The 27,665-nt window shown below is 38.8% G+C and overlaps 3 protein-coding genes across 19 annotated transcripts in view; 2 read left to right on the top strand and 1 right to left on the bottom strand.

The window, feature by feature from the left end:
- Nucleotides 1-634: 634 nt before the first annotated feature.
- On the bottom strand, nucleotides 635-27,665 carry LOC125765576 (protein phosphatase 1L). Of its 2 annotated transcripts, XM_049430880.1 has the most exons (5): nucleotides 25,603-27,665; nucleotides 5,426-5,612; nucleotides 4,089-4,758; nucleotides 2,678-2,994; nucleotides 635-2,583 (listed from the first exon to the last, which is right to left on the bottom strand). In XM_049430880.1, the coding sequence occupies exons 1-5, from the start codon at nucleotides 25,841-25,843 to the stop codon at nucleotides 2,370-2,372; spliced, it is 1,629 nt and encodes a 542-aa protein (XP_049286837.1). In that variant the 5' UTR covers nucleotides 25,844-27,665; the 3' UTR covers nucleotides 635-2,369. The 2 variants fall into 2 exon arrangements, with proteins under 2 accessions (XP_049286837.1, XP_049286838.1); XM_049430881.1 differs by lacking the exon at nucleotides 25,603-27,665 and having other exon boundaries at nucleotides 5,426-6,296.
- Nucleotides 3,193-4,081, top strand: LOC125765607 (uncharacterized). The gene is made up of 4 exons (XM_049430936.1): nucleotides 3,193-3,428; nucleotides 3,504-3,613; nucleotides 3,686-3,871; nucleotides 3,930-4,081. Exons 1-4 carry the CDS (start codon nucleotides 3,247-3,249, stop codon nucleotides 4,019-4,021), a joined length of 570 nt encoding a protein of 189 aa, XP_049286893.1. The 5' UTR covers nucleotides 3,193-3,246; the 3' UTR covers nucleotides 4,022-4,081.
- LOC125765538 (dedicator of cytokinesis protein 9) overlaps nucleotides 7,306-27,665 on the top strand; it is a 72,545-nt gene continuing 52,185 nt past the window's right edge. For 2 of the 16 annotated variants that reach the window (XM_049430803.1, XM_049430790.1), the window contains exons 1-2: nucleotides 7,608-7,884; nucleotides 8,567-9,121. In XM_049430803.1, coding sequence (XP_049286760.1) covers nucleotides 9,023-9,121 — 99 coding nt within the window. In that variant the 5' untranslated portion in view covers nucleotides 7,608-7,884; nucleotides 8,567-9,022. The other 14 variants (XM_049430792.1, XM_049430793.1, XM_049430801.1 and 11 more) reach the window with 14 other exon arrangements.

Here is a 27,665-nt window from a genome sequence, read left to right as displayed (position 1 = left end):
TAACCTACCTTATCTTAAACCGAATCATCACACGTTTCGTAGTGTTTTTATTCTGTTTGATTGTCTGTAGGCAAGCGACAAATTGTGTACGTGAGTACGCGAATGGTTTAAGTACCAGACGATATAACCCGCTGGTGATCAACGATGGGTTCCGAACCCTCAGATTCCTGTGCGGGAAAAATTAAAATTGCTACTATTAAAACAAGGTCGACCTTGTCAGTTATTTTCTTTGAAGCTTTACACTATGCAAATTGCAATACGCTTGTAATACAAATATTTGCAAAAACGGGGAGATTCGCACGGAACCCATACGCCATCATAAACATTTACAAACCCGGAACAAAGCTGCAACTAGTGGCATCAAAGTAACTAACCGACAAAGTTTAAACGAACGAGATGAAAAAAAATTAATTGCTACAAAGTTACAATTTGTTACAAATAGAAAAACATTTGTGCGATTCATTGCGCCCATTATGATCAGATAAGCTGTTCAATAAACACTCCTTTTTCCGCTTATCAACTTACCTGTCGTTTTATAGCGCTCACATTCTCTTGTCTTATCTGCAGTTATTTTATGCAACGGCTATCATCATCACATTCGGAACCGATCAGTTAACGTCCACAACAAAGTAGCTACTTTGAATGATTGCTGATCGATAGGATCTTGTTTATTGAAGCCTTCGAAAGGAGTTTTATTGGTGAGGTTTTATTTCAAGATTCTGATTCATTCTGCTCCTCGAATGATATGTACACTTGCACGAAATCGAAACAAATGCTTCGTGTGTGGTTCAGTGTTTGGGTGTCTTATTCTTTCAACCGCATCTATACGACATACGACTACTCTGCTACTGATCCAAGTTTTGTCTTTCTATAGTGGAGTTAAGGCGTGTTAAGAAAGTAGAGATTAAGGACAGATGTCGAGAATGCAGGAGCAGGCAAAAAGAGAAACAGCGTACAAATTGATACAATAATTCGATCCTCGTTAATGTTAACGATGTTTCCACACAGACACACTTGCTACTTTCAGTTCCGTTCCGTTACGCTTAATTGTTAGTAAGTTCGTTCGTTCGCTAACATTCACTAGTATTCTGGCTGGACAGAATTTTCCCTAAACTGATTGTAAAGCATTAAAGAGCTTCTTCGCTCATGTGTTGCCTTAATTTTCTAAATTACAAATGTTGCACCAGAAATCGATGCCCAATTTTGATAGCTGCAGTAGAGAAGTAGTTCTGTCTAGATACTATCAGTTATTCGTTTTGTGTTCTTCATTTGGCACCACTAGCGACCCTAACGCCCTAACTTTTTCTCCCTGGTTTTTTTTTTGCAAACTGGAGGCACCAACCACCAGGTGTACCAAATCATCATAAGAATGTGTAGTTCGCTTTCTTAATGCATAAGCTCGAATAACATTTCACTGCAAAAGTATTTATTCATTCCCTAAAACTAGTCTGGTGTGTAATTTATTAAAAAATTTCCTACCCCCTTTTTGAGCAAATATCTTTCTCAGTTTGGATAATTTCATCCCAAAAGCAAAAACATTTGTACCAAAAATCGATCGTATTAGGTATAACAAAAACGATTAACGAAATCTTTTCTTTTTCTATTGAAATCATACCATCGAAAGGGAGGTGTACTTTCCCAATCTCTTTACGCTACCTCTTATACTATCGTGGTTACGTATCGTTTTGAATAATACGCTGCAAATGCCCATACACTCATCTACGGATGGATGCACTCGCTAGTGGTACAGGACCAAATCAGTAGATAGAAATACAGTGCAATCAAAACACCACAATATCGAAAGATGTGCCCTATGTGTCATGCAGTAAATGTATTGATTTACCATAATTGAATTATACACTAAACTACTACCGTCTATTTTGTTCGTATGTTTAGCTGTCGTCTTTTGCTGCCCCCCTTTTGTTTTACCACAGTGTAAAGGATAGCTTACAGCGCATCTAAGCGTAATCATAAAAGCAATTAAATCGACTAACAACTTCTCCAGTTCTTCCCTTTCACTTTCCCTTCCTTACTCATCAAAACGGTGTGTATTTTAATTTCTTCTTTGGGCGGAGCATTCCGTAAGGTATGTAAACCTCCACGGTGATAATATTAACAAAATTAAACGCATAAAAGTGAAACAGAATACAGCAGTGATCAATGATCTTTACGGTTGGCTCATGATTGCAAAGATCAGGGAAAACTTGAAATAAAAGAGATCTTTGCATATAAACGAAAATGTGAGATAACCACCGGTTGGGTTTAACAGGTTAAAATAATGCAATAAAATAGTATAACAAGTAGGTTAGATGTGTTTGAACTGAGTTCAAAACGGTTGTGTTGTGTGCTCAACTGTAGATGACTCCTGCCTAGTTACTCGATGATCCAATCTCGTACCGACCGTTCTTGAGCACAATCACAAGCACCGTTATGTTGTCCACCGAACCACGGTTGTACGATTGAAGGGCGATACTTTTCGCTCCAAAGTGCGGTTCATCCAACCGTTCACGCACGAATGCAACCGCTTCCTCGTTCGTAAACGTATCCCAAAGCCCATCGGACGCAAGGATCAGAAATTGGGGCCTAAAAATGTCAAGGAAACAAAACAACAACTTGTGTTAGTATTTGTGTGTGATGAACGCTTTCGTACATATTACAATTTCCTGCTCATGTTTACCTGTGATCGATTAAATCGAACGAAAGCACGTCCGGGTTTGCAATGACCAGATTTTTCTCCTTCAGCGGATAGTCTCCAAGGGCGCGTGATGTGGCCAATATGCCTGCCACTCGCCACACACCCTTAAACGCGATGAATCCACCGGCATCGGCAATGCGCTTCTGCTCCCGTACCTGTTGCGGTTTGTGATCGAAAGACAATGGGATCGCATTCCCCTTGTAATCACACATTACTCCACGCGAATCTCCTACGTTGGCCACTATCAGCTTGCTGCGATGAATGACGGCAATGAGGGCAGTCGTTCCGGCAAAATCCGCCTGTTTAAAAATTCAAAAACAAACATTTAGAAGGTAAACTTTGGTAAAACAGCGAAGCAATATGAAACGATGGGCTTTCCAAACGCTTGCAAACAAAACTTGTGGCAGCAAAAAGCAACACTATACGAAATCAATCACAAAATAGGCTCATGACGCTGATAAGCCGCAAGACAACGCAAGGTTATAATCGTTCTCACAAGCAAACGCGAAACGCTTGTAGAGCGCACTTCTTTCAGTAATCAATGTGCCATCATGGCTACACATTGGCGAATCGTTTTGCAATTCTATGCACTAACCATCATCGTTCTACTGTTTCCGGTATGTATCGCACAACTGTCCCAGACTTCAACTGACAACAGTGATCCAAGGTCACAAAGTTCAAGTGGATTCGGCTACGAATTACTCCGCAGTCAGCTGGATGAGATGCACGCAAGGTAAGAACACTGGTTAGAATGTGCATCAACAAAGTATCAACCATCAGTCGATATTCTCAAACTTATTCTTTGTAGCATTTTACAACTGCAACAAAATGCAGAAAGTCGCAATGAATGTACCGGGTTGAACAATAACATTGCTACCATTCTGAACCGCCTGGAAACGATCGAGAAGGGATTGAAAGGTGATTGGACAAAGAGATTGAATTGTTTTAATTTCAAAAAAGATTTACAAGATGTTTATTGCTTCTACCTAGCATCGACGCCAGCACCTTCCGCTGTAACAAACATTCCAGCGGTTCGCTCTGAAGAGGGAGGACTGAAAAACGTTTTCGATAACATTATGAAAACACAATTGAATAAGTTTCAGCATCAGTTCAACTCTAGAATGGGTAACACTCCGGTTCAAGAAGCTACTCCTATCCCATCAATTTATGATAGAGGTAAAGAACGAATTGAAACATTTAGTACAACAAGTTTAAAGCGCTTTCTAATCCACAGTGTACGACACCTGTGACGACGTTCCTTGGTCGGGCGTATGGAAGATTCGATATGGCATACAAATTTCAAATGTTAACTGCATTAAATTTTAACGTGTCGACTGAAGCGGAATGTAAATAAATGTAATGTAATTGTGCAAAAATGTGCATAAATGCTTACCAGTTTTTTCGCCGCCTCAACAAGATCATAATCAGCTGCCAGCACCTCGTCAGTAATGATCTTGCCGAAGTTAATGCTTCCATTTTGTACGTAGCACCGTGCATCGTATGTTTTGGGTTTCACCGGAGCAGGACCATTGCCTGATGTGCCATTTAGCAGGTTCTTCTTCACCTGTTGTCTCGCCGGCGATTGATTGCCCATGTACTTGCTCAGTAGATCATTCTCCAGCATCTGATTACTGCTGGCTGCTGCACCGCCGCCTCCATTGGTTCCTGCTGCTGCTCCGACTCCTGCTCCACCGCCGGTACCGACCGTGTCCTCAGTCTTTGATTTGCGAAAGCTTTGCCGCCGTTGAACGGTTGCCGAAGCATCATTATTACCGTTGTGCGCATTTAGCTTGTACCGTTCATTTACTTCCAGCTCCTTGTCCGACCCCTTCTCTGTGTCCTTCTCGTCGTCATCCTTTTCTTCCTGAACATCACCACAAAGGCCCGGCTTTGGTGCTGGTGGTTCCTTTCCGTCCGCAATCGCCGATGATTGCATTAGCTTCTGGTGAATGTTCTTTATCAGCACGTTCTTGGCGTATTCGGCCGCATATTCACCACCGTGTCCATCGAAGATTGCAAATAGGGAAATGCCGCTGCTGTTGATATTTTCACTTATCACAAATCTGTACAGAATGAATGCCGTCAAGTGGAACCAAGAATAAAGAAAACCAGTTGAGAAATACTATCCACTAGAAACAAATCATAAGTGCTGTTTACGTCTGCCACGGTGCTTTACTGTGTGCCATGTGCGCACGAGAATCCCGGTAGTAAATAAGGAAAGGCAAACAATGATCGTAAAAGTGGGCATTTTCGATGACGAAGCAACCATTGCGCACTTTATCTACAGGAAACACACCCTTTTGTTTGTCTCTTCTAGTATACATTGCTTGTACGACACAACAAAAACATTGACACTTAAACAAAAGCGTTATATAAAAAGTTTATGAGAACATTATTAACACATAAAATACTCCCAAGTGCATTTGGTATCGAAAGTATAATTTTCAATGCTGCTATTATCTTACATATGCACTTTTCTAGCACATGAAAACGCACACTAACATCGCATAATTTACCCCGTTTCGGTTTTTCTAAAAATATCCGTACAGCTTTGACATTAAGTGGAGCGATAACCGGCTGAGAAAAGTGCGCAAGTGGATGCTACCCGTGTAGCGAGGGTGTCTATGTTGACCGCTTTTTCGTCTACCATTCTTATCACCCGTACAGTGGCACTATACTAAGGATGAGAAAGGGCTTCTTTCAGCTAGGGTTTCACGCATTATCTCTTACCTGTCTTCCATCTTGGCCCGACGTCCTTGGACAGCGTATACGGCACTTCCGGTGGTACACTCTTCCCAGCTGTTTTTCTCCGCAGCTGAGGCTAGCATCGAGAGCTTCCCGGACCGTCCCCCAGCCTTCCCGCCCAGACCGAGTGAGTTGCTGAGGCGTCCGATGAAACCGCGGCTCCATACTTCTGCTGCTTGCAGATACAGGACGAACAGACAAATCAGCAGACCGGCGATGAGCACCTCCGGCTTAAGCAGGTACACCCGCATTACTTTCCAGACGTAGCTGAGCGAGCTGTTGAGCGGCGTAACGCCGACTGCAAACTTCGAGAGCAGCTTCATGTGCGACTTGGACAACGTTTGATACAGTATCTTATCTTCCAACTCGTCCTCCATGTCCTCTGGACAGCACCCGCAACCGCAGCCCTACCGCTTCTTGGTAACGCACAACGGGCGTAAATAACAGACGCACCAACCAACCGTTCAAACTGGGTCACTTAAATCGCACCTAACAACGGATGCGCATCTTCCACTAACTTCTGCACGGTCTGTATACTTCCGTGCGATGAAATATTAACGTTTCAACTGCGTAATGCAAATGTCAAGCCGCATTCCGCTGGGAAAATTGGCCCCAGCAATTGATGACGCCAGTGGGGCCGGAAAACTCGGCACTTCGTAGCTTTGCTGGGTGCGTTCAAAAAGATGGGTAGGAAAAATAAATCCCACCGTTTGTCGTTTACCTGTCCACCACCAGTTTCCAACTCGGAAACAATTCTACAACCTACAAAGAAACTAAATTTGGCCACAAATCGTCAGACAGCTGCAGACTACGTGAAAATGTATTGCAAAACAACAAAATCAAACACCAACACCAATACACCACGTCAATGACAGCTAAACGTCGAAACAGTGCTTTCTCGATTATCCGGCTTTCAGCACTATGGACGAAATTTCAAATAATTCAGTACAAATAATACCTACAGCTGAATTAGCATTCTTCATGGAAGTTTAAGATTAATTCTCTTTGCATGAATCGTTCATAATTGATATACAGTCTAATTTTGGTAGTGTACACAAAAGTATTCAGATAAAAGAATAATAGAAGAATACTCTTGATTCTATCCCAGCCAAAAAAAAAGATCTAGGAATAGACCATCATTTTAGACAATCGCTCAACACATCAAAGTACAACCATCTATTGTTATCATGTATTTTTGCATATATTCTTTCGAAACATTTAATATAAACTAAATGCTATAGAGAATGCATCAGTTGCTTTTACCAAATAGACTTTGAAGTGTCCTAAGTACTTTATCTCTAAAACGAATTTTACATTTCGCTAACTATCGCTACTATTTTTCAAAATAGATAAAAGAGTTAAAAAATGTTCAAACCCCCCGACGGTACGAAAAGATCATTGATGATTTGATTTACCATTTATACCAACATTACAAAGATGGTAAAAAGAGCTGGAAAGAAAAAATCAACCTTTAACCCGCCACATTCCATTTTCCACTCCACGTGCACGTCGTTGATTGTTGTCTACACGAAAATGAAAACAAAAACCACACACAACGCCAAAAACAAAACAAAGGCAGCTCGCGAGAGAGAATCCACATTTCACGCACACATGCAAAGATTGAACTCTACGCATGCATGGTGGGAAAGCTAGAGAAAACAGTTGGTCACAATTATTTTCTTCACAATCTAGTCTTTCCATTGAATGTTTTACTTTCATGGCTTGTAAATTAAGATAACATTGGTATTGCAATTGAACGGGATTGTGTTTTTAGTTTATGAAAATAACATAGCGTGATTATGTTCCAGGAATGCGTTTCCGTTGAATGTATGCGCAATATTACATTATTATGACCACTGATTCCCCATCGTGTCATAGATGGTAGCGCGGTGACCCTCTCACTCACTCATTTGCTCTGAGAAATCAGCTAACGTTGGACGTGTTTTTCGTGCGTGCGTGTTCGCTAAGTATACTTCAAAGCCGCCCTATCGCGTTTGCCCTTTTTCCCTTATCAGAAAGAAAGCCGCTAGCGAAACACTTTCTAGATTCGCCTGTATAATCTTAACTCAAAACGTTCTGACCGAACGCAGTGTATCCGTGCGTGCGTGTGTATGCATAAGTTAGTTCAATTCAAACGGTTTGCGTAGAGTTGTAAGCGAAACGGCTGACCAAAAAGGAGACAAAATCGATTAGTCGGGGTCACCGTGATCACGCGAGCAGGAGAAGGATTATCGAACAGCTCAGGTTGTTGCGTAGGACTTTGCTGTGTGCGTGACATCCAGCCGTTACGGGTTAGGTGTGTGTGTGTTGGTGAAGTGCGTGTTGTCCTGACAGTTTGCTTCCTTGGAATATACCATTCGTTTCATAGGTAAATAGATGCCGATATCGAGAAGTGCGAGCAGAATGTGATGGATTTGTAGAAAATATCACACATGGTGATCGAAGTAAGCGTGTAATCAAAACCCCGGTAGTGCAGGATTTCATTGCCTCAATCATCCGGAACGACGTCGCTCGCTGTTGACATGCAGTTTGCCTGCTGGCGATAAGGAATTTCTCCGCTAAAGTGAGAGAGTTTTTGTCCTCAACAGTGGGTCGTTCGCTGGTGTGTTCGTGCATGCGTGATTCTTTAGTACATCCAGCGAAAGTGATGAATGACCATACGGTCCGGGCAATTGTTCAGCAATTTAGCGAGTTGCAGCATCCACCGAATGAGGCGTGGTGATGGTACCATCACTACAGAAAACCAAGAACAACACCATTTCCCGTGAGCGGATGGTGTGTTTGTTTGATTGTTTTTGGTTACCTTTTCTGCATAATGGGCTGTGTGTTGTCTAGAATAAAACAAAATCCAAAACCCTTCTAAAACCAGTTTGACAGGTGCGCGCGGTTATCCGGTTTACCTTTTGTGTGAGAATAGCTTGTTTGCTGTTGTTCGTCTGCTTACTCTTCTCAATGTAGGCGAAAAGGCGTGTGAGCCTATTTTTTTTTCTTTCCCCTGCTGGCCCGGTTCACTTGACAGCTAGGTTGTTTACGGTGAAGAAAGTGAATTAGTTCTTCAAATGCGTTAAAATCGCTATCTAATCACAAGTGTCTTTGAATTGTGTGTGTTTGTTGTTTTTCTTGCAGCAAGTGAAATTTTGTGCATTGAAAGTGAAATTTACACGTGCGAAAAGTACCAACGCTCCTCCCCGGGCTGTATTGAAAAGTGAAAGAAGGAAAAATAATAAGCAATAGCAAATGATCCCCCCAAAGTGTACGCAGGGCGAGTGCATTTGAATTTGAATAGATTGTGTTGAATTGGCGCTCGTGACACGTACCAACTGTGCATGTGCCTTCACGGGCCTGTGATAGTACTTTAAGTGCGAATTGCGTGTATTCGTGTGCTAGCTCATGTTGTGCGGGTGTCTGCCGATTGGAATTCGTTAACCCTCTTTCCGGAAAGCGGCACAAGAGCACGCAGAATCGATTAAATCCTAAACAACGAAAACTACCGCACATGCATATATAACGTTACACTATCATCAACAAACCTCCAAACGACCCGGTTTTTTTTGTTGGTGCGGAGAGCATCGGAACACAACAATGACCGAGCGGAAGTTCACCCGTGGGCTTAACAAGCCCGGCATGGCGGCACAGCTAAGGGAAAACATCTCACAAGTTGTACGTGAATCTACTTCACTTGTATGTATTTAATTTTGTTTATTTTAATTTAAATCCCATCCCCATCGCTCCCACCACCACCGCCCTTCACCGGTGGTCAATCCTTCGCTGGGAATGAAAAAGAAATTCTCCTCCTGTTTCCCTTTCCCCTTTTCCCTTGATTCCCACCCTAGCCACCATTTTACGAGACGAACACAAAACACAAGTGGTAGGGAAATATTTTTGCGTAAGTAAAATGGGACCAGAATTGATGTATATTTCCCCCCGGGGATGCAGACGCGAATAGTGATGGGCGTAGTTTGACCGAACCAGATGATGTTGATGATGTTGATGATTGTAGGACGGCAGATGGGTGTAGTAGCGTGGTACTTAACGTTAAAGTTCACGCTTGCATGGTTTCCATATAAAATGCGTGCACCCGTATGTGTGCGTTAAATTCCACCCATTCTGCCCATGTTGCCAGGTGTGGAGGGATGGTTTGCTTTGATTTAGTTTTGAGTGGGAAAACAATTTCCATCCGGTTTTGTCGGATGCGTGCTGCAATTGGTTCTAACTGGTTTTCGGTGCGCCGATTTTTTTATTTTGTAATGGATGCGATACGATCTACGCTTTGAGGTTTTTTCATGGGGGGTGGTCGGCGAATTTCACCTGCTTTTTTAACCATTTGTGGAATTAATCGACCGCAGGTTTAGTTACAGATGTGGATTAAACCATATTTGCTTCGGTTGATGTTTTATTAAATCGTGGCATAGTAAATGAACATTTGTTTGCATAATGCACAGTAAGAGGCGAGTGTTGAAGGTTTACTTCAAAATGTTAGGTTGTGCAATTACTTTTTTTTTGCATATATAGGGCGTGCTTCGTATTGAAGGCTGATCTTATTACGCCAAAAATTATGATCATACAGCTTAACCAAAAAAAAACAACGATTTTTTTAACCAATTTTTTAAGTTACATTTAAATTAAAAATAAAAACTCAACCAAATAATGGTTTCACAAAGCATTTTTTCTATTACTTGAAACTTACAGAAAAGCCTTTGTTTCGACCAATTTTTGCAACCCACAAAAATCGGCATGAAAGATATAAACGCCAAAAGAAAAAAAAAAACAACTCCCAAACTGAAAACCGATACCGTTGTTGGGTGCGCAAAACGAGCGTAAAATTTCCCGCCATAACGCATTCCCGATTTTGGGCGCTTGGTGCATGCTACAGATTCGTTACTTGTGAGGCGTGTTATCAAGTTTTTGGAGTGGCACGCTGTGTTTGCACAGCAAACATCCCACCAAACGGACAGACCGATGACTCATCAGCATCATCGCCATCGAGCTTCTGTTTTGCGCCCTTTTTTCCCCCATTGCAGGGCGATATTCACGCACATGTTTTGCAGCCGTGTGTCTTCCTTGTTCGATGCTGAGAAAAGTGTAGCATAATCTTTCCGTCTGGCTTGGTTGGATTATTTTATGCTGTGTTTCGGTTTATATTTTTTTCTATTCTCTCATCGTCTCTATCATTTGTTCCGTACTCATCTGCCGCTCTATCCATTAATGCTGATCGGGTGAACTGTGTTTTTGCAAATAAGCAGTTTGCTTTTTAAAAACAAAAGGGCCCCCCAGGCTTTTGAAGGGGATGCGAGAGACATCCAACAATGATTCGTAGGTTTTCTTTTAATGTTTCGCGGAAATGAATGTGACTACTTTGTAATGATCGGAGGATTATCCGATTGCAATTAATGCGACTCTAGATGTGAGTTTGGCTCACTGCTTCATGACGTTTCTTATAATAATTTTAATCGAAAAATATACCACAAAAATTACGTCATAATTCCGTCCACTTCGATTGATTCCAAATGGCACGAATTCGTAGTCACCAAGATTGACTAAATTTACGAGATTTGGCGTAGGTTTCGAATGACACACGCAGCGAAACACTTTCATACTGTAGCGTGCAACTTGGCCGTGCGAAAGTTAAAATCCATCCACAGATGTGTTGTCATTTTATTTGCCTTGTGGTGTGTCGAATGCTTGTTTTAAGTGGTGGCGTAAGTTTGGTGGTTGAAAATGTTTAATTCAATAAATGCAACTATTGTATTCCAATTCCACAAAAAAACAACTCTCACGGACCAATTGCTTTTTTTCTAGGCTAGGGCGAAGGTTTAAGTGTTTAGCCTTTAAAGCAAGAACAAAAGTGTGGAAAAGGGTCTTGTTGATTACTTTATACCTATGTCGGAATTTCCATTTATTTTAGGATAAACAACAAGCAATGTTGTGAAACATTTCCTTTGATTTGATTTCTTATTTGTCCTTAAATAATATCATAAAATATAAATTAATATCATGTTTATCTGGACGAAAAGTTTGGCTGAAATATTTTATTTATAAAGTAAATAATATCTGATTATTGCATCACTGATCCAATTGTATTGAAAAATTCAGTAATTTTTAACGTAATTAATTTGATTTGATTTGATTACTTACTTCTTTTTTACTTCTTAAATCATTAATTTGGGCAAAAACGCAATAGAATTAATGTACAAGAACAGCTTTTAAATGTTTATTTTCCAACACTTTTGTTACATTGCCTTTGCAAGGTGGTTTTAATTGCTACAGCACCATTTGCATTCCTTTGCTCAAGAACATTGACGCGAGCATGCGTAAGCAACCTCCTCGTGAGTGATGAAAAACGTTCACAACGAAGATCTTTTCTTTGCTAGAACGAGGTGACATCGATACTTGGATTAACCTCCCTTCACATCTTGGCGTTGTTTACAACTGCTTAGACCTTTGGTCGAAGGTTAGTTCTTCGTTTTTTTTTGCTTCGAAATACCTTTGCATTCTGGTTTTTCTTTAAGCTGAGCGTTATTTTTGTTTACAAAAAAAAAACTACCTCACGCATGATCTTCTCGCACGCCGATCGTGTGGTAGAAGTGCACGTGAGAAGGGTTGTTTTATTTATTTTTTTGTATCGTTCTCATTCCATCTGTTTTGGTTGCAGTTTCTACACCGGTTTGTTTACTTTTCTGTGTGATGTTTGCGAAATGTGCCATTCGTGGGTGGTAAAGTGTGTAGGGCATTGAAATGATGAAATTATGCGTTTTTTCGATTCATTTGCAAACGAATGTGCACTTTTAGTTGCATAATTCACTTTAAAATTATATATATTTTTAAATTTAACGTTATTTGCAAGAAACCTGTGAAATATTATTCCATTTTGCTCTTCAACGAAAAATATCAAATGGACTTTATTTACAGTTGTCCTTTACTGCATACATACAAAAACCTTTTTCGTCTGGCAGTTTTCTGGGAGCCTGTGGTGCAGCAGAAATTTTGCGTAATATTTCGATACTCTCAGCTTAGTCTGGTATTCGACGGGTTTCTCCCAGAGAGCACTGTGTTGGTGTGCAATAAATTGGGTCACCGTGTACCGTATGACATTCGCTCTGCACCACCGGAAGCTGCCGTTGAGCCGGTAAACATACTCGAACCCGAAAGGAAGTTTGTCACCCAGAGGACGTTCTATCTAGCTTTTCCTTCTGCTTATGTAATTCGATGCGCTCACGAATGCATCCGGTTTCTTTATGCTCCTGTCTATCGTCCCTCCTGAGTGGGTGGAGGTTTCGGGTCATTGAACTTTACGCTGTTTTTCTTTTTTTCTCTCATACCCATTTATAGCACCCGACAGCATTTGCAGCAATTGATTCACTATGGAAAATCTGAACAGAATTGTAGAACCTCTAATAGCTGATTACTGATAAGGCAGAAACAGAATGGTTCTTATTTGACCTGGATAAAGTTTTATATTGCACTTCTAGAAATGAAAGTTCCTTCGAATGGAGTAGTGTGGGATAAATTATTCCCCGCTGTTTGCGGTAAATAAATATGTACTCAAGAAGAATATCGATCGTTGGAATTGGTATCTGGGACGTTGGTAAAAGGAATGTCTGGCTTTGACAAGTTGAAAATGAGATCAATATTTCCGTCTGGAAATTATAAATGCGAGTCCCCATTGTTTGCAAACCCATTAGAAGTAGGTGATCTAGTTTCATAATTAATTTTGAAAATGAATTTTCTTTTCTATTTGTTCTTCAGTCATCTACTGCGATAGTCAAATATAATAAAATAAATATAAATATAAATATAAATATAAATATAAAAATATAAATATAAAAATATAAATACATAAATATAAATACTAAACTATTGAGCATGAAATCCCCAACAAATTCCTCCCTTCCAAAAATGCCCTTGCAAGTAAAAACTCAGGAAATGGTTCATCAACACCATTAGCATATGTGTAGACCTCGTCGAGAGGCGGATATATGTTTACGCAGGCTCAAAAAGTGGTTGTTTTACCACCAGCAGTGCTCTGATCCGAGGTCATGCCCATGAATGTACTTGGCCACCCCGTTAATTACAAACAATCCACGCTCAGAATGTTCTTCACAAAGACAGCTTCCACTCGGTGCAGATGAAGTTCTCACCATCGTTTCGCTTCAATCGGCAATTAAATGTCCCAGGCACCACTCAGCTAACGTACTAGAATGTGAGCTGAAGTAAAGTAAATAGAATCTTAATATATGCGTTTCGGAATTTCTACATAAAAATACACAACGCAATTCTTGCAGTGGATTGTTTTTAACAAATATTCCTATTCTGGGAATTATCACTACACCCAAGTGCATTCTTGTTTCAAGTGTAACTCAATAAAGAACAGAACACTTTTATTGGAGAATCGAACAGAATAAGCGTGAACATTTTTAAAAGGGTTCTTTGAAATCAAGGAAATGAAATGAAGGTTTATGCATGGAAGTGAAACGTGATCGTAAAATGAAACTTTGTAACGTCTTCTTGCCAATATCTTTACGCTCGTCTGTGTGCTGTAGTGTAAACATTGGCATTTGGATCACGCACTAAACAGTAGACCGGGTTTAGATTGTGTTATTGAATATTTTTCACTTTCTTTTTCACAGAATCTATTTTCTCCCCTTGTAATGTATAAAGCAAGAAACCTTTTACTTAGTATTTTATTCGTTTTTTTTTAATCAAATTAAAGAAAGATAGAGTCGAGAATTCTCACTCTATTCAGTGAGTTGAAACGGAATGAAAGGGTGGTTATAAGAATTTGAATCTTTTATTCACTCTTTTAAGAGTCATAACAATATAAACTAATCTTCTAATTACTAGGTACTAGGCGTTTTTCACTCACTCACTCTCTGTGTCGACTAATAATTCACTCTTCGTTGGAACGCAAAAGAGTGAGCCTTTAGTCGGAACAAGACAGTGAGTGAGTAAAAACTCTAAGGAGTGATTCATTATTCGGCACAGTGAGCGAATGACTAAAAACGTAAAGAAGTGAGTAAAAGAGTCATAAAAATTCCTTATGCCGAGTTGAAACTATAAACTCCTTTGCACGATTAAACTCACTCACTCTTACTCAGTGTGCACATCTCTAATGTGGAATATTGTATCTTGCTCTCACTCAACGAATCTGTGCAGCATCTGTGCAGTATTTAGCTCGCATGCAAAAAGGGCGGCTCGGTGGTGTATTTAATAAATGGCGCCGGTTCCACACGACAGGACCGGGGATCAAATCCCATCCGGAACGTCTCTCCGTAGCAAGGACTATCCGGCTACACGGTTAAAACATGTCTAGTAAGCCAGAAATGGACAGCGTGACTTTTAGAGGTAGTTAAACCAAGAAGAGACAAGGATAGAGAGAAAGAGAGAGAGAGCAAGTGAGAGTTCGCACACAAAACCTTCCCATCTATTATGTTGCCATCTAATTTAAACGGAATATGGTACATGTGTTTCCTATCGCGAATGAATTATGGAATAAGCGATAAACAACTTCCCGAGTGAAGGTACTTTCGAATGAAATTCGTAGTATGCCAGATTTTGTAGTTTTAGTTTATGGATAACATTGAAACATTGACTTTCATTTATTATCTTTTAAAATCTTTAACCATCTTAAAATTTTTGTTATGAATGTGTTTATATTAAATATTTATTTTACGATTTATTTATCAGGAAGAATTAACCCATGTTCTGATTTAATTACTGTTTTATCAATGAATATTGCTTCAGCGTACAATTATCAAAGTCAATGACACCCTGTAATGGGAAGCTTATGCTTCAGTGATCGAAGAGAAATGATTAACATTTTTCTCCAATCAAAACAACATTTAACATCACAGCTGCGTCTTCACAGCTTTCTTAATTGATATTTGATGAGTCGCTGATCAAACTTATCTGCGTCATTATCATGGTTGGAAAAAGTTACTTCGGTAGGAAATAAAAAAAAAACATCCTTATTGGATGACATTCCTTCCTCAGCGTTACAACCCGGCATTTGTGTATCACGTTTTGGTGAACACTTTCCCCTCGTAATCGTCACCGGTACGATACGGGTTTTTGTTGATTATTTCCATATGGGTGCGCGCACACCCGGTTGCCCTTTCTGCCTTTCGAACAGCCCTTTCGTATGGGGCAAGTGGCCAGAAGCGAGTGGATTATAGCCATCTTCCTGCATTGCCGAAGGCAATCGACACTATTGTCGGTGGTGTTTGCTCATCAGACACAGTTCCACACAATTCAATGTTCAATTTACACCAGCCAGCGATCATCCGGGAAAAGGTACTGATGGTCGTTTTACGGCTTGTTGGAGAGATGAAAAATAAAAAAAGAAATACAGTAAAACAACACGTTTGGCAATGGCGCAGTGTACCGGGTGTCTATAAATAGTCAGTTGTTTGGTTCACGATCGCCTCTATACTCGGCGCACTATATGCGAGTTGAAATATGAAATATATGTACTGTTGATACACATTTGCTACACGAATTAAATAAGATAAAATAGGAAGTTTATAAAGCTAAACAAGAATTTAATGTTTTAAAAGATATTTTTTAATTATTATTGTATAAACTTCTTAATATCACGCTGAGAAAGTTTTTTTTTTGCTGAGAGTAATTACTAGCGTTGAATTTATCAGAGAAAATAAGAATAGAGGAATTGTATTTTAAGAATACTTTAAAGCTAATTCTGTCCTTCTCAAACTCATGTGAGAGTAAGAGAAACTTTGTTTCTCATATCATATCATTTTAAAACAAAGACCGAATTATACATTTTCTAGCTCAATGTATATCATCATATCGTTCAAGATAGTTTTTACTCTCCCCAGAAGTCTTGGGGCAGTCCATCCCACCTTGGGACGTCTTGTGTCTGCCGATCGGAGATGTTCGTAGGGGTTCAAACGACCCGAGGTCAACACTTGTCATTGTAAGGGTTGTGTGCATAGACGAGAAGCATCCGTAAAGGAGATAGAGCAAATTCAATCCACTGCGAGGTCAAAGGAGAAGTGTCTGCGATCGTAACACGCGTCGATCGCGAGATTCTCTCTCTACAGCCAAGGCACAGCAACGCTTATACGCGAGGATCTAATGCGATCCGATCGATGACCATGTGAAGTCTCTCGGTTGCTTTATGTGCTTGTGTATTCGTGTGAGCGTGGAGATGATTTTGTTTGTTATTCGCGCCTCTTGCGGATGATCTCATTGCTGTTAGGCGAACTGGATTCCCTCCAAAAACTGGAAATAAAAGGGGAAAAAAGCTGCTGTAAATGCTTCCATCGAATAAATTTAACCACACACATACAAACTTGTAACACAGGGTGATTCGTGAGGTTTTTTGAAAAATAGTTCCACAACCTTAGTAAATTCGTGTTTTAAAACCAAAAATTGTGTTTTGGTCAACTGCTGCATATTCAAAACCTCACATTTCGGCGTTTGAATTGAATTTAATAAAACTGTAAGTGTTCCTTTGAAAGGCTTTCAATCAACCTCGTCTAATAAATGAGAACACATTTGCCATGATGTTGACTTCGCTGTCGATCCCCTGTCTCGTTTTGAAAACCATCGTAAATATAAACATTTCATCCGTACAAGTTTTCTGGCACTGGTTGTATGTCAAATAGATGTTGGTTTTAGAACCACCATAAAGACAGCTGTCTTCGATTTTAAATTTACACTTATGATCGCTCTTCTCATCTCATATACGTTGAACAAATCGACGTTTTGTCTTGCACTGGCTACCGTACAAAGGGAGGGAAACCAACAGCAATAAGGTAATTTATAGTTGGCCACAGTTAATGAGCATAAAGCATTGCTATAAACACACACAAACGCACACGCATTTTGTAGCCTAGAATGATGGCATTTTGCAAACATAATTCCATCGTGTACCCTGTTTAGATGGATTGGGGTGTTGGCACTAACGCTTACGCTGCGGTTCACTAAATACCAACCACCAAAGCCGGTTTTTGTGACAGGTTACGGGGTTAGGTGATCACGTCATCCGAGTAGACTCAAACCCCCCTGTCCGGTGTTGGTTGGTGATGATGGTTTTGATGTGAGCTATTGAGAATCATTAAAGAAAGGTGTTGGAAGCGTTGACGAAATCGATGGCGAGTTAACTTTACTTTTACCCTAGAACGGCTAAATGAGCATCTGGGGAGCTTTTTTGTGCTCGTTCGCTACAAAAATCATATGCAAATTGAACTTTACCAGCGTGTGGTGATCAACCATATGGCCAGCATGACCCGTACATTACGAACGAGCGTGTACGATGAAAACATTCGCCAAGCCTTGGCGACGCACCACATCATAGCTTTAGATTTACATAACAAGCCGGCCATCTAATCAGCTTTTCGTTTCTCGTGTTTTTTAAGTTTCGTTTTTTTAACGATCACTATTGTCAGCAAAAACGTGCTTGCAATGAATGAACCTTCTTCGTCTTTCGTTAATGCGGCTGAGGGTCTCCTCGTTTTCGCTGGTCAACAGTAGCACTGAATCGGAAGCCCGGCTCATGATACAGAGCCAAACGGGGTTTTATTTTACGTACGCTTTTATTAAATCTCCTTTTTTGGCAATGTTGCTGTTTCCTGTTGAGTGTAAGGAATGGAGTATACGTGCAGCAATTCCCAACGAAAATATAAATGTTAAAATATTGGAATGATGTTATTTCCCAAGTAACAAATTACCGGAATAAAAGTTAGGATTGTTTATAAATTTTTTCACCTTTAGTTAATAGTTACATAGGTATAACAAAGAGATTTTCTGAAAACATTATGTGTTTGAAAAAGATTTGAGTGCTATAAATTAAGTCACATCTGTTTGTTTATTATTTGATTGAATTACACTATGTTCAAAAAAGGGTACCCAACTCGTCAGGCTAAACAAATAATACAGGGAAATTCAAATGATACAACATTGAAACGGAATCGCGTGCCATTGATATGGAATGTCAGATGGATGTCAGTTAGTTTTTAAAATTTTCAGCTCCAATTTTACGAAAAGTAAGCTATTTGCTATTTATTACTGTTAATAATAATCTATATCAAAACACTTATTTTAAATTTAGCTTAAAATTATTTTATATCTCAACTCTTCCATCCTTCAATAAGTAAACAGCCCGCTCATTTGACATTCCATATCAATGGCACGCGATTCCATAACAATTTTGGGTGATTCGCTTATTTCATTTTCCCTTGCGTGTGATTCCCTATGAGTGCATGCATTTCCCTGTAAAGCTTTCATATTTTTCTTGTTATTAAATAATTAATTTTTAATACCAAGTTCGTCCATGAAAAGGCATATTCTATTGGTCGACAAATGAAATATCTAAATAGCTTTCTATGTTTAATGCAAAAATTTTGTTAAATATTTTTAAACTGAGAATGCAATGTACCACATTTGCTACCACATTTGTAACTAAATCAAAAATATATGTATTTTTTTTGCTCTTTTAGAACGGCCTGGCCGTATCAAGACATTTTACCACGTAGCAGGATAGTCACTACATGCTACGGGGGGACGGTCCGGATGGGATTTGAACCCGGTCCTGCCGTGTGCACGGGCGCCGTTTATCACATGCATCACCGGGCCTCCTCAAAAAATATTTTTATATGAATAAAAAACATTTTTAAAAAAAAATAATGCTAAACATAAAACAGTAACCATTAAACTGTATTATAAAATGTAAAAAATGTTTGCTATTGTTGCTTAAGAATAAATCTTTAGTTGCAGAATACTATAACATACTACAAAAAAGGTTTAATAACTGCGTTCTACAGATCAAACATAATTTCTTCATCTGCTTAAATACCCTATAATACCTTATTTGTTCAACAATGTGTCTATTTTATGCATAAAAATGCATTATCTCATATTGCTGCACCTTAAAATGCCCGAGTGCAGTATTAAGGAGCAGCCATAAATACCTTGAACGAAGTTGCATTTATTCAGGCTTTTCCCGTTTCTTTCCAACCCAGTAAACTGATCTACAAACGAATGAATTAAAAGCGCGCCTGGTATAATTGATAAAGCAAGAAAAAACAAATAAACAAGATCTTTGTTGGAAACAGTTTGTTTGGAACAAAAAACTGCAATTGAACTTATTGAAATAAAAAAAACAGAAATGCGTACCGAAGCCTCTATGCTGAGAGCCATTAATTAAGACAATGTCAAACAACCGATTGTCACTTCCTACTTGAACCCGTTACGATCGATTCCATCTCTGGATGTATTACCATTTTTTTTTCTGCGTTGTGCTTCATTGGCAAAACAACTTTCCCATATGTAAATGTTTATTCAACCGTACGGCTACTAGTCAGAGCAAAAGGGCGATCCTTGTCATCCGTGTCTGGATGCACTTGATCAACGTTGCACGACGAATAAACGCCTCGAGAGATCTTAAAATATTTGTATGGTTTGTTACATATTTTGTTATTTTAAATATATCTTTTTCTTAAGATATTCGAACTTTTCATAATTCATAATTCAACTTACAAGCGAAGGTAAACCCGTCGCAAACGAAGTAGGTGAATCAATCATCCGTTAGTGGAAAGTTGTCTCCAAAACGAAGACGACACCGATTACGCTGTAGTCTCTGCCACAACAACTCTTGGCCGGCCGCGAGTCAAGTTACTAGGGCGAGGAAAAGACCTTCATGTTGATGTGCAAACTGAAAGTGATCGCTTCCTCGTTGTCTCTTATCACACATTCCACTTGCTGCCTTTGCTAGTGGACAGTTTGTTGAATGGCCTCAGAGACGTTTTAGCCTGTGGCGTTGTCGATGGACTGGAAAAGGGAAAGCGCCAGCCCGTTGTCGTACGCAGACTGTACAGCCTTTCTTTTCCCATCCTTTTTGTTTGGTGATTATCTTCGTCTTTAAATGTTCCAACCCTGCGCCCGGAACCAGTCCACATCGGGCCGTTCTTCTTTACAACGGCTACAACGCCTTGCATTCGTACCAGCCTCTACATCAGTCGTTCAGCTAGTTGTATCGATCATTTCCCACATTTCCGAGAGTCTCGCAGCATTTTCCCGAAGGCACTAAGGCGTGTTGAAGGGTGTATTTAGAAAATAGCGTTGCTAGTGCTTTCTACTCTGTATCGCTTGTCATTAGACGATTAGCAAGGTCGTATGCGAGTAAGCTGCTAATCGATGGACGGCTTGGAGGTAGACTGTTCGCTTCACATGTATATTCTCAATTCCCTGTATAATGTGATACGTAAAAAGCTAATGTAGGTAACTGGAACAACTTATAGCTGTTCTTATAAAACAATTTTTTACACACAACCGTATCGTCAGTCAGATTAATAAGTCCACAAAGACTGCTAATTATAATATTCTACAATTTTATTTTTGAACAATTGTTTTATCGTTCCCCTGGATTTAAATGTTTTTAATTGCTATTCATATCAATTTTATATTAGCTGATCAATTGTTATTAATTGTTGACGGTCACTTCAAGGCAAGAAAAGTGTTTTATTTTGCTGTTCTATTCGATTTGCATGTCGCTCAGAGTGCTCCAAATTGCGATCGATTAATGATCAGTCAGAAGTAGTCCGATCAACTCGCCTCTTGAAGTCCATGCCAATATGACACCCTTAACAGAAGGAAAAAAAATGAACACTTTTACGCGAGACGATGCAACATGTTTCTTGTTGCGTTAGTTAGCAAGGTGAATGAAAACATTGAAAAACTAGTCTAGCTCGTCGGAAGTAGGGAAATAATTAACTACATATTTGTGTCAAGTCTTCTAGTAGAATAGTAAATTGGTGAAAGGGCGAAAGAGTGCCTCTCATCTATGATCATCAATTTCCGCTGCTCCAGCGCATGTGCTTGAATTGTTTAGTATGATAATTATAATAATTGAGCTTTTTTTTAGAAATTTTTTAAATGGGATTTTTATTACTTTTTTTCAAGAGAAATGTGGAATTCTCTTCACGAACACAATACAATAAAATGGATAAAATTTTCAAAAATATATGAATTATTATACATCAGTAAACTTTATACTGTTAAGGATAACAATTTTCGAAGGCATATGATTGAATACAATAATTAAAAAAAAACCCATAAAACTTCCATTAATAAAAAGCAATGCACAATGCGTTAAATTTATGGTATGGGATGATTGGGTCGAAGCTTACGCTTCTTGTCACGAGAAGAATGTTTTAACGATATAATATAATCATCGTTGTGAATTCCTAATTGTGCCAGACTTTTATCGCTGCAGCTATAGGATCCTGAGCTCGTTTCAACCTGTTGTTTATGTTCTCTTGTTGCTTAACTTGTTATTTCCAGGTTGCATTCATTGTTTCTTTTTGTACTTTCAGCAACAAACTAATGATTCGTTCTTGTTTTAACCTAATTGATATGTTGAAATTTGCTTCCATTCAATGTCATCGTATATCTTTCGAGGGGATTTTTTGTTGGTTGTAGCAATCCCAATGTTCCCCGATTGAATTGAAAAAAGGGGTTGCTAGTTGGTCGTTTCGAATACATTGCTTAATGCTCTCTCTCCCTTTCTTCGCCGATCTTAATGCCGATAGCCGTACTTGTTCGTCTTGTTCGACACTTTATATTGCGTGCATGACTCATAAATACTCATTATTCCAAGGCTTTACTGATATTGGGCTTAAGTAGAATCTGAGAGTCAAAGTTGAACCATGTTGCACATGTTGCGGACGTAAAAAATCCCCATCCGATAACATCTCGATCATGCCACGGACAGCGTTTGCAACGTTCGGCAATTTTGTTATGTTCTATAAATCGCAATTAATGTTTATGAGTGCTTTACTTACGCTTATGGTTCTTCTTTACTCTACTTCCCATTTCTAAAATCGGTCGGAAAAAAATATTTTTTTTTTCTTTAACAGTTTTCATTATTAGTTTCTCTGGTTAGTTTAGTGGACTAAATTTTAAAGGATAATTTATTATCACATTGTTTTTAATTCGCATTTTCTTTTCGTCGTTTCTGCGGAATCCTTCTGAGTATGGTTTGGCAAAAAATTGAATTAAAAATGTTTTGTTTTGCGTCAAAGCTGTGTGCGGATAAATCGCAAAGTCTTCAAGTCTAAATAGTCAGTCCATGCTATCCATGCTGTGCTTTCCATGGCCAAATGAAGAAAACAATATATAAAAATTGTGAAGCAAGTTGAACCAGTGCCCTAAAGTAGACGTGAATTGGATGTTTTACATGAAATAAAAAAAATGATCCAATTCTTATAATGCTCGTTCCAAAATCGTTGGGATAACCCTTGAAAGTAAAACAATTTTTTAATCATTATGGTAAAAAAAATTTTCAAATTTATTTTTCCCAAATTATTTCATTACAATCAACATATGATCATGGCAGCGTTTTATTTAGCTCCAAAACATTTTATATTATTTTTTATGTTAATTAATTATAGAAACAACCCAGCAGCTATTTTTATATTTGCTACTTTAATTAAGTTATTTTAAATTTATTTATCAGTCGATTTTCACTGAAGTGTTTTAGTTTTTTGTAACACCAAATGTTGTGCATCAAATGTTTTGGGTAAAAAATTATCTTGTTTTCAGCTGTGTGGGAAGAATGCATATTGCGTACACCTGTCAAATTAACATAAATCTCGCTACATAATCCTACATTAAGGTTGCGTGTTTCGGGCCAATTAAAGTTTGCAAATATATATTCTTCAACACCCTTACCGAAAAACAAAGATTAGGCAATGTTGTGAACAACACCTTTGTGTTGGTTTATTCTGCAAACGTACATTTCGCCGAAAATGCTCATCTCTTTACGGCATCCTTTTTTGGGATAACATTACCATTTCAACCGGTTATCGATTGATGTACAAATGCATGAGAAGACCTTAAAGTTCGATTTTTGAGCACATAGCCAAAAAAACACATATCAACTGGCTGGATCTAATTTAATTAACGCAGTTTTTGTCACCCCAAAACAAATTGGCCGTTCAGCAATAAATTAGTGATCAGACGCGTTAGATTGAATTTCAGGACGGGCGTGGAAAATGTGTTGAAAAAAAATGAAAATGAAACTATGCTACTCATTATTTATGTTCAGACAAAGCAAGTAAATAAATTTTACTCAAAGATTGCTAAGTAATCCTTTATAAAAATAATAAAATTCTTTTTATTATAACAAAACTCGGCTATATACAAGCTCATCAAGTTGTATTCGACTTATCGGCATTTAATTTAATGTTGTTCTTATTGACTTGTTTTGAATATGGATCCCTGTCTGGTAGACCAAGATTGTAACGGGGATGATTGAAATTTATTACCTATTTTATGTTTGCATTGTTCATTCTTTGCTCATTTCGCTTCAAGAGGTAACGTAACGTTGCTGAATCCAGCCAGACTGAAAGGATCAAGGAAAGGGCAGTCTGATAGCGTACTGAACTGTGGCTTATATGGTTGACTTTCGATCGATCTTTATTGGTTTGTTTGCTGAGGATAGGGGGTCTGCGTATTGAATTGTTTTGCGGATTGCATTATCTTTGTGGCGTTTAAAAATGTAGACCAGTAATATGTTTCTGTGGTGCCGCAATTTAGTAGGAACATTCAAATATGTTACCATATTTAAAAAGTACATTTTGCATTACCTCATTTTAATAAAAAGATGCATTACAAAAAAAACCAAACAAAGAATGCTTCTTTGTACTATGTGGTTCGTGAAAAATGATGGGAATTTCAGACATCGTTGCATCATCTAATTAATGAAAAGATGTCTTCGCGTTTTTTGCCTTATCATGCACACCATAAGCACGCGCAAAATGGCCACAAAACAAAACAAAAAAACGCTGACGAAGATGATATGCAACGAAGCGTTTTCATTTGCTGATGACAATGGCACCATTCCGCCATTAATTATAGACCGTATTTGCATCTTTTCCAGCCAAATTAAAGTGCATTTTAACGCGAAACGCATAACCGCGTACGCACGCGGGGAATGTCTTTAGTTTTCAGTTTTTTTACTTGATTGTGTAGCCCGAAGAATGGTTTATATTGTGCGTTTTTTATGTAATGCCTTAAATGCTTTGATCCATTGATGGGCATGAGTTTTATTTTCGCTTTTATGTTGAACCCACAGTACCCGTGGAATGCATTTTCGAATGTTGCACCTTGATTTGTCGTTTTATTATTACTTCCTCTCGTTAATCATGGTTATTGGTTAAAAATGTTTCCATTTTATTCGGCAAATAATTACAATGTGTCATCCGGTGCAGTGCAAGATTCGAATTTTGCACTCCAAATTAAGTATGCTAATGATGATGATCCTTTTGCATGATGTGTGTGTATTGTCTGGTTCGTGGAGTGTCATAAAACAGACCACCATAGCAATTATTTGTCGTGCGAAAATTTTTATTTTGATGGTTTTAGGAACTATCCAGACACCTTAAAATATTGTCATTTTGCGGCAGATCTGAAACGTATTGTATCGTTTCTCTCCTTTTAGTATTATTTTAAAGGAAAATTTGCTAAAATTTTGTATTGAGTAGTCGTTTTGTGGTTCCTGTATGCAGGACTGATTATCTATTAGACTGACACAGGGCTTTAATTAAACTCCAAAAATATACAGAAATGGCATCCCAAGATCTCGGTAGGATGTAGTACAATAAAAGGAGAACTAATTTTGTGATTATTATTGAATTCATAAAATTCTACAAAGCTGTACACTAAGTAACTTTAAATTAAAGCAAAAGAAACACTACAAATATTGCAATAAACCAGAACAAACCGTGTTGTAGTTTCAATTCTCAAAAGTCAAATTGAAACAGTTTCAAACGGTTTGTGAACATTAATAATATATAGCTTAGTTTCTAAGATAAGTTAACATTCCAATATTTAGCCCAATTTTGTGGTGCAAAAAATATTCTTTACCCAATTTTGTGGTGCAAAAAAAACTGATAGTTGGATTTTTTCTGTAACTTCATTCGAATGTTACATGTTGTGTATTTTCGATTAAGTTACTTCGGTGCTCCGACTAACTTTGAGGAGAATTTAATAGTGAACAAAAGATTTCAAAAGTCAACATTTTTAAACACCACCGCTACAGCATCGCTCAGCTAGTTGTCCTTCGTAATAAATCGACGGGATGACCTGGGTGGCGTAACGGAGATGTATGTTGTATGCATGTAGTCAAAGTGTATACTTACATCGTTCCGCGCTTTTGGCTCTTAAACAAAAAGCTTGCAGTTGCAAGTGATGATACCGCTGGCAGATCATACTAGTCGCCATGCATCGCATCCTTCCGCGGCTTATCACTTCCACCGAACCGTTTCCATCGCTGCCCGGTACGGCTGTACTCATCTCACCACATGTCGTAGTAGTGATAGTGTTGGCGTTGTTCACGCTTGATGACGTTTCACTACCATTGACAGTGGCCTGGGTCAGCATCACTTCGTTCTGTGTATCACTCGCAATCAAATTCTTGCCACAACTCGCAGTGCGCCGCCGTGGCTACCAAAATTCAACTACACCACACGGCACGCTCACGCATACAAGCGAGACAATTGTATAAACAACACGTCACGCCACTAGATCGCGTTTGATCATACACCAACAAAGGGGGCCAAAAGGGCGAACGTTGTGTTGATAGTATGCCGAAGGGGATGCAGGAACCTTACCGTAGGAATTTACCACACCGATGTCAAATCTCGCTTGCACCAGCGTGCATCTGTCGCCGTTCACTCACCGACGTCACACAGGGCTGATTAGCGAAACGTGACGATTATGCAGCATTACACGCTTTAGCTAATCTTTTTCTCATTTTTGAGGCACGTACACGGTTTAACACAATTGGGAGGAATGCAAGCAATAGTATTTTTTAGCTTTTTGTAGTGTGTGTGTGAGTAAAAGATGTCGCAGAACACAAGAAACTAAAGTCTCAGGATTCGATTGGGTGACGAAGGAAATCGAAAGCGACTTTCTCACGAGGGAATAAACACCTAATGCGAATGTTCAAATCAGAACTCACAGAGGTCAGCAGGATCAAGCTAATTGAGTGCCGTTGAACGATCTGACGAGTTCGGCAGGTATGATCGTGCAATGGATCTTTTTAGACAAGCGGGTTTTCACTTAATTTTGCTCGATATTTTACACGTATTACTTTGCAACTCACTGTACACACGACATGTTTCCAAAATCCGGTTTTGACCACATGAATTGACACTTCAGATGACCGCTACTACGAGCAATTGTTGGTCACTAAACCCGCGTAGTTCGATCACGAGTGAGCTCGCGTCTTCCGTGTCAGTGCCGTTGGTCGAAAAATCAAAACAAAACATCAAAGGACACAAACTAACAAGCAAGTAAACGAACGTACGAATTTAATGAACCGATCGCAACACAGTGTGAAGAACAAGACATCTAGAAATTACACCATCAGGGAGATAACAACCGCGCGCCATGCAATGGGGCAGAGGGACCGCATTGGTTAAGGTGAAGGTTGAGATTAAATGGCCCCAAAATAAATAGCACAAGGTTTTGCAAAAATTCGTCTCATCGCAATGGTGTGTGTGCTTTGTTATGTGGGTAGTCTAAAAGAATGAAGCATGCAGAAGAGCCAGGTGCCTTAAGGGAGGAATCCTGTAGCTGTGATGAGCTGAAAATGATGTTGGTACCATCCGAAATGTTGGAAGCAACGTTTCACAACATCAGTGACAAATGTCACCATTGTGTGCACATTTGACATTGACAAAGCCGCATGCGCAGTTTGGTGATTTTTGCCGCTTTTTTAATCGCATTGTTTTAGTTTTAAATCTGAATTCCATGAGAAGGGTGACTGAAAAAAAAGAAACAACTTAAACCATACAGCATAAGATAAATTATCCACAAGTGTCTTTTTATGCGATAGTATAAAGCTATTATAAAAAAATGAAACATTGATAAAGTCCATGAATTAATTAATGAAAAACGTTCACAAGTGACGAAGCATAAACATTCATCGTTATCAGGCAACTTCGGCGCGGTCATTCCATCAATTTTTTATGTTTTTCGAATCAAACAGCATAAAGCAATTCAGTAACATGGTTCAAAACATGAAAAAATTTTACGTATGTTTAAATTACGACGAGTTTTATTTGTTTCAATTTATTGAGTAGTATTAGACGAGATGAAATGAGAATTGATGTAGGTACATAAAAATATTCTAGTGTAAATATTTTTTATGTTTATGTGCATCAGTAATTTTTTTCAGCAAAACCAAGGTTGATAGTAT

This window comes from Anopheles funestus, chromosome 2RL (assembly GCF_943734845.2).
Source record: "Anopheles funestus chromosome 2RL, idAnoFuneDA-416_04, whole genome shotgun sequence".
Classification (NCBI taxonomy): domain Eukaryota; kingdom Metazoa; phylum Arthropoda; class Insecta; order Diptera; family Culicidae; genus Anopheles; species Anopheles funestus.
This window is presented reverse-complemented; position numbering and strand designations above follow the sequence as displayed.

Coding starts and splice junctions, on each gene's coding strand:
- LOC125765576 (XM_049430880.1), bottom strand. CDS start 25,843: ATGCTGACCCAGGCCACTGTCAATGGTAGTGAAACGTCATCAAGCGTG. Junction 5,613..25,602: donor AGCCAAAAGCGCGGAACGAT/GTAAGTATACAC, acceptor ATCTGCAAGCAG/CAGAAGTATGGAGCCGCGGT. Junction 2,995..4,088: donor TTGAGGCGGCGAAAAAACTG/GTAAGCATTTAT, acceptor ATTTTTAAACAG/GCGGATTTTGCCGGAACGAC.
- LOC125765607 (XM_049430936.1), top strand. CDS start 3,247: ATGGCTACACATTGGCGAATCGTTTTGCAATTCTATGCACTAACCATC. Junction 3,429..3,503: donor CTGGATGAGATGCACGCAAG/GTAAGAACACTG, acceptor TATTCTTTGTAG/CATTTTACAACTGCAACAAA. Junction 3,614..3,685: donor GATCGAGAAGGGATTGAAAG/GTGATTGGACAA, acceptor GCTTCTACCTAG/CATCGACGCCAGCACCTTCC.